Source organism: Nyctibius grandis (genome assembly GCF_013368605.1).
Source record: "Nyctibius grandis isolate bNycGra1 chromosome 34 unlocalized genomic scaffold, bNycGra1.pri SUPER_34_unloc_1, whole genome shotgun sequence".
Lineage (NCBI taxonomy): Eukaryota > Metazoa > Chordata > Aves > Nyctibiiformes > Nyctibiidae > Nyctibius > Nyctibius grandis.
This window is the reverse complement of record NW_027167468.1, coordinates 867,099-876,408: the sequence shown is the minus strand read 5'-3', so window position 1 is coordinate 876,408 and position 9,310 is coordinate 867,099. Positions and strand designations below refer to the sequence as shown.

General features: G+C 51.4%; 1 protein-coding gene across 1 annotated transcript; it reads left to right on the top strand.

Moving 5' to 3' along the window:
- The first annotated feature begins 7,169 nt into the window (after window positions 1-7,169).
- LOC137677012 (olfactory receptor 14J1-like) lies at window positions 7,170-8,222 on the top strand. The gene has a single exon (XM_068424204.1). It carries the CDS (start codon window positions 7,170-7,172, stop codon window positions 8,220-8,222), a length of 1,053 nt encoding a protein of 350 aa, XP_068280305.1.
- The last annotated feature ends 1,088 nt before the right edge of the window (window positions 8,223-9,310 follow it).

Below are 9,310 nucleotides of genomic sequence, written 5' to 3'. Positions count from 1 at the left end.
AGTCTGAGCTGGATGAGACAAAAGTGAGGTGGACTGAAGCCTTTATTTTCAGAAAGGGTCATTTGACATTGGAGCAGGCTGCCCAGGGAGGTGGTGGAGTCACCATCTCTGGAGGTGTTTAAGAAAAGACTGGACATGGCACTTAGTGCCATGGTCTAGTTGACATGGTGGTATCAGGGCAATGGTTGGACTCGATGATCCCAGAGGTCTCTTCCAACCTGATTGATTCTGTGGTTCTGTGAAGTAGTTTATAACCGCCAAGAAAATGTCACCTGTACTGACTTGTCCTCTCATCCTCACACACAAAAGCCAACAAAACCTGTTGCCCATCTCGTTGAGGAGCTCCATATATCGAAGCTGCTCCTTCACACAGAGGGCATCTCTCTGGTCATCATCCTCCCTGTCAGTCCCTCCAGCAGAGCCTGTATCTTCCATTGCAGCACCCCAGCTCAGCAAGCTGTCCCACCACATCTCATTGAACCCAGAAACATAACAGTCCTGTGACAAGTCATGGGGCTTCAGATCCTCCTGCCTGTGCTCCAGATCCTCCTGACCATGCACATTTGGACATAAGCACCTTAGCTGTGGCACGAGGGTGGAGCACAGACTTCTCCCAGGGAAACCTGAGCACTGCTCCTCACCAGAAGACCATTGCACATCGAGCAGTTAGTTCTGTGCTGCACAGATCCCTTGGCCGCGAGACAGCCTCAGCACCTCATTGTCACAGTGGATCCTGCAGGCAGCTCCCACTCGGTACTGACCATTCCGCCACTTGTGTGACCTTGTCTCTGTTTAACAGTGCAGCAAGAAGTTCTCATGAGAACACCATTTCTGTTTGAGTGAAGAGAAGATGAATAGAGTTGTGACCTTGTAAGGAAACACAATAAGCGCTTGAATGATTAAACTGGGAGAATCACTCCTATGGACAGAGTCTGCATGACAAGATGGACAGAGTCTGCATGACAAGATGCATATAGGTGGAGTCCCATTCAATGCTACACCACCCAGGCTTCCCGCCACCTAACAAGAAGAAAGATTATCTATACTATTCTCCCCTTATAATCTTAGCCCTAACAGCATTTTAAAGGATACCTCAAAGAGACTGAGTCCCTTTCTTACTGGGATCATAACAGACCTGCACCTCCTGGTAAAAAACTCTCTAGGCACACATAGATGCAGCCCCTCTGGTCCCATGGAATGGTAAGGATGTAGTTTGCCCAAGTGATCTTTGTCTTGATCCCCATCCACTGCTGGTTGTTCTCCTGCAGAGTCCTGCCTCGAAGCTCAAAGGCCTGGGAGAACTTGCTGGTGGTAATTGAGGCAAAGAGGACATAGAATATCTCAGATCTATCTGCACCTACCCCTACGGCATTCAGCAGAGGTCCCACATTATCTCTGTTTCTTCTTTAACTGTTCCTAAAGTAGGAGAAGCTCATCTTGGTGCCCTTGAATGCCTTTTTCAGTTTCAATTGAGTTTTGATATGAACCATTGCTGTGCTTGGATTATGCTGTCCTTAAAGGCAAGATGTATCCAGACAAACTGTGAAAATGATTAGTGTGTTCCTTGACTGTATCATCAAGGGTGTGAGAAAGAACCCAGTGTGCTATGTTTTGTGTCCATGCAATGCCTGCAGCTCTTGGTTAGAAGAAGAAGGGAAAGACTGTGCCTCTCTGATGGCACCTGATGACTGATACCTCTGACTGATCGCATCAGTCAATGGCACACAGGCACCAAATCACACTCTCTGTGATGCTGTATGTGGGGGGGCCTGTCCTGCACCCACCCTGAATTCAAATTGCTTTGTTGTAACTCCTCTGCTGTCCTGTAAGCCCTGGCATCTCATGTAGCTCTGTGGGCCTGGATGTGAACACTAACTTGAGTAGCTGCCCTGAATTCTGATAGGCAATGTGGGGCTGAACATGAAACCACTGCCAGTGCAGTCAGGGAAAACTTAGTAAATACAGCTCGTGGAGAAGAGAAAGAGAGAACCTGAGCTCTCCCTGTGGCACATGACTCCAGTTGTTCAGATGAATAACTCCGCAGGCTGCCCTGACCATAATGAGTGGGGACAGGTTTAGTTGCCCTTAATTTGGGCATCAGCTGTCATTTCAATTGGCCAAAGAAAATACCCAGCAGCCTCTAAGAGGATTCCCTCTGATGTTGGCCTGTCTCTATGAACTGCTCTGTTAGAGCTTGCAGTTACCTGCACATCTTCAACCACCCCTGACACCTTCAATGTCACCAGGCTGGTGTCTGAACAGCCCAGTCCTGCCCTCCATCTCCATTAATCACCATGGGGGCTGAGACAAGGAGCTCACATGCAGGTGTCTATTTTGTGCCCACCTGAACACCTGAGGCAAGAGGAATCCCACCTCCTGTGGGTTTGTGGTGTGCATGGGAGGGGGCTGAGTCCCCTTCTAGCCCCAGGACTACAAACCCACAAAGGAGATGCTTCTATTGACTCATCTGCATCCCTTCCATCAGCAGGGGTAAAGGAGATCCCTCCTGCTCACTGTCCAGTTTTCCTGTGCAATGATGGGACAAGGAAATGTCAGTCTTAGACCTCACTTTGTCTCTGAGAGGAGAAATGACACTGCTGGAAAGAAGTGTCTCTCCCCAGCTGAGGGAGGGAAGATGAGTGATTGCTTCAGCCTGTTTCACAGCAGGTTCCCCTGGAGCCCCAGGGACACCTGGAGGGAGCCCAGAGGGGACAGAGGAAGAGACACCTTGGGCTGGTCCCTCTGCTGCTGAGCTGGGCTGGGCTCCTGGGATGGAGGGAGCTGATGGCAAGTGGGCAGCGCTGCAGAGAGACAGCTCTGCCCAGGAGCAGCTCCTGTGCAGAGCGCAGCAGGGCTGAGGGCACTGCCTGCAGGCAGCGAGGGGAGAGGAGCCAGGCAGAGAGAGGTTAAAGGCAGTGTGGGGTGGGAGGGTGCTGAGAGCTCACTGGGGGAGAAATCTTCACAGCCCTCCACATGGTAAGTCTCTGGCTGCAGGACAATGCAGGGGCAGTTGCTGGTGGGATTACCTGAAGCTGCTGCATCCCACAGTTTACAGGAGCTGTCAGGATGTCTCTCACAGCATCTCTGTTGTAGAGAAGAACATGCTCCAGAGCAGGGCTTCCCTGCTGCACTGTCAGAGGGACAGAGCATGACGGCTGCTTCTGCTGGGGACAACTGCAGGGGTGTGCAGCCAGGGGTGCCCAGGGCTGTCCTTGAGAGCAGGGTCCCTGCACCCCAGGGGTCTTTGTGTCGGGGCAGGGACTCTGCTGCCTGCCAGGGTCAGCACTCAGCCTGCCTGGGGATCTCCCTCTGGTGCTGCAGGGAGAAGCTGTGGGTGGAAGGAGTGACCCCAGGCAGGGCAGGGTCGAGAGTGTGCTGTGTGGGCCAGGGCTGCTCTCAGCTCCAGATCAGCACTAGGACACTTGCAAGGGGATGTTTCAAGAGGAAGGTCAAGGCAGGGTTTGCTATAAAGAGATTTCCTGGGTCTGTGTTTTCAGTTTCCTACTTTGAGGGCAGGGGACAGGAGGGGGAGTAGAGGGAAAGAGAAAGAGAAATAGAAAAATGTTCTCAAGTTTGAACAAGTCATTGAGACTCCTGAGCTGTATCTTTGAGCGATCAGCAGGTCTGCTAGGAGCCTCCTAAAGTGCATCCAGCCACTCCTCTGCCCATGGACACCACCAGCATCACCTTTGCTGGACCCATCAGGCTGTTCTGACCTTCTGAACCTCCAGGCAGGAACATGCACACAGCCAGTGCCGTGCAAAGAGGCAGGTTTCTGCAGGTAAGAGCACAGAGTTTGCAATGGTGTCTGTGAATGCTGGCAGGGAAACACCTCCCAGGAGGAAAATCTCCAGGCAGCAGGGATATGATCTGGGAATGAGAGGAACCTAAAACCAGAAATGTTGTGGGAGGGATAATTCAGAAAACTCCGTGTGGCCCCCTCCAATGCAGACCCCTTCTCTGAGCAAGCCCCCTTGCCTCCTCTCCCACCCAACAAAGCCTCTGCCCTCAGGGCCATGGGGTCCAGGACATGAACCCCCTCCTGTGCAGCCAGAGCTCCAGCAGAGGCGTGGTGCAGCTCTCCAGCCACGTGCCCAGTTCCCTCTGCAGAGCACAGGGGCTGAGAGCAGCTGCCCGGCAATGCTGGTGTGTGGGAGGTGGCGTGCACAGCTGGGTCAGGGTACCGCTGTCCTGAGGGCCCGGCTGCCTCTGCCCTGACCTCTCCCAGCCACACCCTCACTGGATTTTCCCTTCTTTCTGCACTTGTCTCTGTCATTGCTCTGGTTATTTCATGTAGAGGTGTAGAGGCTTCAGTCTGAGCAACCCAGGCTTTGAGCTATGCAAGAGTTAACTCCAGAGCTCCGAGTATGTAAATCTGTGGACCGATCGCAGGTGCTATCGGGACGCGTGATTAGCAGCCCTGCCTATATATCCACTGTGTGCTTTGCGAAGACGGGGGGACTTCCATGCTCACATTGAGATCGAGTTGTTGCTCCGGGCCGTGGCCCGACACCCGGTGAGCTGCCGCCCCGCTTCAACTGGTAGCAGAGGATGGTTCCCTTCGGCTTGCTCTCTCCAAGACTGCAGTAAGCAGCGATAAGGAGGGTGTTGGGAGTGGTGCTGCTTGGGTCAAAGAAGGCAGAGCAGACACTGGAAGAGTTGGCCATTCAGCTCCCAGAGTAAAAAAGGGCAGCCATGGAGACAGAGGCTGCAGCCGCGTTACTCGCAGGTATCGTCTCTAAGAGAGGGAGCGAGACAGTGGAAAAACAGCTAATTAAGCTGATAAAGTTGGGCCAGCGCTGGGGACATTTTAAAGACACAGCGCTTGTATTTTCCGTGGAGGAATGGAGAGAAATGGGAGACATTATGTGGGAAAAGACTATTGAGAGGAACCCTGAGGAAAAAGAAATTAGGGAGATGCGTGGACTCTGGCAAGAAGTGATAGAGACTTTAAAATCTACGAGGGCAGAAAGAGAGGTCTCCTGCGCGGCTGCTGAGATGCTGGCGGTTCCGGAGTCCACACCCCCCCCACACCCCGCCGCTAAAAAGGCAAAAACTTCTGGGACTCAGGCTCATTTCTTTGGGTTACCAGCAGTTAAAGGCATGTCGGCGCCAATACAACCGTCTGTAGCCGAAGCCCGTGCGGTGGTAGCCACTTGGGAACAGTGGCTCTTGCGAGAATTGAGGGATTTAAAGGTACAGCAACAAAACAGAGACAACGCCAGGGATGCTCCGCTTCCACCTGCACCTCGGGCACCTAGGTGGAGTGGGAGCTTTTCCAGTACTACAACAGAATGGAGTAGCTACTTGGGAACCACATGATTGGAAAATTCTTCAACAAGCAAAAGCTGCAGTTACACAGTATGGAGTAAAATCAGACGCTACGAGGAATATAGTCATAAGTGTATTTGCAATATCAAATATACAGGTTTAGTATTTTGCCTGTTAGTCATTGTTTTTCATATGTAACATTTTGGTTGAGCTGTTAAATGGTGGAAGAGTACTGTGGATGTGAATGTGGGAAGTAATTTTAATCATGTGTAATTGGTCACAGGGCCTAAACTGCAGCAGTTAACTTTTTGCTGATTTATTCAACAATGCCTTGTTGCTTTGTATGCATTAATGTTTGGGTGTAAAGATTGTGTGTATATCCAACAGGGAGCCACAGTATTTAAATTGACCAACCTAATGTTACAACTGCTTTGAGGTGACCAAATGTAACTGAATTTTCTATATTTGACAAGGGACTAGTAGAGGAACAGTTAAGAGCAGGACACATCAAACCCTCAGTTAGTCCTTGGGATACACCCATTTTTGTCTTATTGGTGTTACCATGTCTATTTTCTGGCCTGCAGAAAGCTTTAATGAAACTTGCAAATCAGGCCTGGCTTGCTCACAAACAAGAAGGGGGAATTGTAGAGGCTTGGTTAAGTGAGAAGGGGCACGATCTTGTGCCACTGAGCAGTCTGAGCAACCCAGGCTTTGAGCTATGCAAGAGTTAACTCCAGAGCTCTGAGTATGTAAATCTGTGGACCAATCGCAGGTGCGATCCGGACGCATGATTAGCAGCCCCGCCTATATATCTGTTGCGTGCTTTACTAAGAGGGGGGGGACTTCCATGCTCACATTGAGATCGGGTTGTTGCTCCGGCCGTGGCCCGACACGCGGTGAGCCACCGCCCCGCTTCAATTTCATTCTTGCTCCCAGGATCTCTGGGGAGGTGGAGTTTCAGCTGCAGAGTCACACACTGATCTTGTGGGTCCTTTCATGCAGGTGTGTCCATGGAAACAAGTGTCCCAACTTTCCTAGCACCTGTGGGATCTGGTCAATATAGTCTGTGGGGCTGGGATATGAGCTGACTCCTACAGAGATGCCCTTGTTAGGACACTTGGCTGTCCCCTTGAGATGCCCTTCCAAGGTGCAAGCTGCCCTGAGCGATGCAAGCCTATCTCATAGCACCTCTGTTTTATCTTAAAGCCCCATGGCGAATTCAAAGCCTCTGGAGCTGAGGAAATGCTGTTGGATTGGTGAAATAAGGCATGAGTGTCGTGGACTAGAAGTGGGGGGCTGAGACCTTGAGAAAGGGTGAGACATTTAGTGATCTGCAGTGGATCTCTCTGCTCTCAGCAGTGTCTGGTCATTTTTCAGGGTAACATGGGAGTGTGATAACACTCCATGTCAGAAAGGTGCAAGCCCAGAGAAACTGAGAACAGGACAGAGGGACAGACCAGTTCCTCTCACTCTGCACTAAGGCACAGGCAATCCTCTTGCCTCGCAGGACTCGCTCAGTTCTCCCTGAGTGCAGCAGAAATGCTGAGGGTTTCTGACATCCAAGAATACTCCTCCAGTGAGATGGAGGGGGAACTGTAAAAGAACCTAGAACTCTTAAACTGCCTTCTGCCATCCCTGTTCCTTAGCACTGGGGGTGCAGATGCTGACAGGCCATTAACACCAGTTTCATTGGACAAAGTTGACCACCAAGACCAGTCCCTGCCCCAACCCACTTCTGCAGAGCACGGCTGACTTATTGGGAAACCATGGGCAGATGTCCTGCTCTTCATCAAACACGTGGCCAGCACCAACCAGGGTGTCCAGCCACAGAGCTCAAGGAAGGTCTCCTAGAAAAACAAAAGGATGTCTGTGTGTTACAGGGGGGGAGACTTTGAGAAATGTATTTGATTTTACTTAGAGAAGGCTCCCCTAACTTGTCACTTTCTTTTTCTCCTATGACAGGTCCCCATGCCCAGAGGCAGAAAATGTCCAACAGCAGCTCCATCACCCACTTCCTCCTCCTGGCATTTGCAGACACACGGGAGCTGCAGCTCCTGCACTTTTGGCTCTTCCTGGGCATCTACCTGGCTGCCCTCCTGGGCAATGGCCTCATCATCACTGCTGTAGCCTATGACCACCGCCTCCACACCCCCATGTACTTCTTCCTCCTCAATCTCTCCCTTCTTGACCTGGGCTCCATCTCCACCACTCTCCCCAAATCCATGGCCAATTCCCTCTGGGACACCAAGGCCATCACCTACGCAGGATGTGCTGCCCAGGTATTTTTCTTTGTTTTTCTGATCGCAGCAGAGTATTCTCTTCTCACCATCATGGCCTATGACCGTTACATTGCCATCTGCAAACCCCTGCACTATGGGATCCTGATGGGCAGCAGAGCTTGTGTCCACATGGCAGCAGCTGCCTGGGGCAGTTGTTTCCTCTATGCTCTGCTGCACATGGCCAATACATTTTCACTACCCCTCTGGCAAGGCAATGCTGTGGACCAGTTCTTCTGTGGAATCTCCCAGATCCTCAAGCTCTCCTGCTCACACTCCTACCTCAGTGAGTTTGGGCTCCTTGTGGTTAGTCTCTGTGTAGGTTTTGGCTGTTTTGCTTTCATTGTGCTGTCTTATGCGCAGATCTTCAGGGCCGTGATGAGGATCCCCTCTCAGCCGGGACGCCACAAAGCCTTTTCCACGTGCCTCCCTCACCTGGCCATGGTCTCCCTGTTTACCAGCACCACCATGTTTGCCTACCTGAAGCCCCCCTCCATGTCCTCCCCATCCCTGGATCTGGTGGTGGCAGTTCTGTACTCCGTGGTGCCTCCAGCTGTGAACCCCCTCATCTACAGCATGAGGAACCAGGAGCTCAAGGATGTCTTGTGGAAGCTGATGACTGGATGTTTTTCTGAAGCAATAAACTGCCCATCATCTTCTGCAGAGCAGTTATAATGTAACTCATTACAAGCCCATCCTGGTTTTTGTTTGTTTTTTTCTTGGTGGTGGTTTTTCACTTGTGATAATGTTGTCATCCCCTTTCTAATTCACTGTCTGCTTTTCTTTTTTGGCTTTGGAAATGAGGAGTTGTGCTCTCTGTGTGTTTAAGCAAAATAAAGGGATCATTTCTTTCCTGAGATCCTTCCTCCAAGGCCTTTTTGGAGCTGCAGGGACAGTTCCTGTGTGCATGGGTGGAGGGTAAAAGAGTCACAGAATCACAGAATCACAGAATGTTAGGGATTGGAAGGGACCTCGAAAGATCATCTAGTCCAATCCCCCTGCCGGGGTAGGATTGCCTAGACCATATCACACAGGAACGCGTCCAGGCGGGTTTTGAATGTCTCCAGAGAAGGAGACTCCACAACCTCTCTGGGCAGCCTGTTCCAGTGTTCAGTCACCCTTACAGTAAAGAAGTTTTTCCTCAAATTTAAGTGGAACCTCCTGTGCTCCAGCTTGCACCCATTGCCCCTTGTCCTGTCAAGGGATGTCACTGAGAAGAGCCTGGCTCCATCCTCTTGACACTTGCCCTTTACATAGTTATAAACATTAATGAGGTCACCCCTCAGTCTCCTCTTCTCTAAGCTAAAGAGACCCAGCTCCCTCAGCCTCTCCTCATAAGGGAGATGTTCCACTCCCTTAATCATCTTCGTGGCTCTGCGCTGGACTCTCTCTAGCAGTTCCCTGTCCTTCTTGAACTGAGGGGCCCAGAACTGGACACAATACTCCAGATGCGGCCTCACCAGGGCAGAGTAGAGGGGGAGGAGAACCTCTCTCGACCTGCTGACCACACCCCTTCTAATACACCCCAGGATGCCATTGGCCTTCTTGGCCACAAGGGCACACTGCTGGCTCATGGTCATCCTGTTGTCCACTAGGACCCCCAGGTCCCTTTCCCCTACGCAGCACTGCCAGGGAACACCTGTGCTTGGTCTTCCAGAGCTGTTCTCTTTCCACTTCCACACTCTCTGATCCCTCGCATTGGTGTAAGGCCTGAGTGCTGTGGCAGCTTGGTCACAGTTGTGCTGCATGGTAGTGCTGTGACC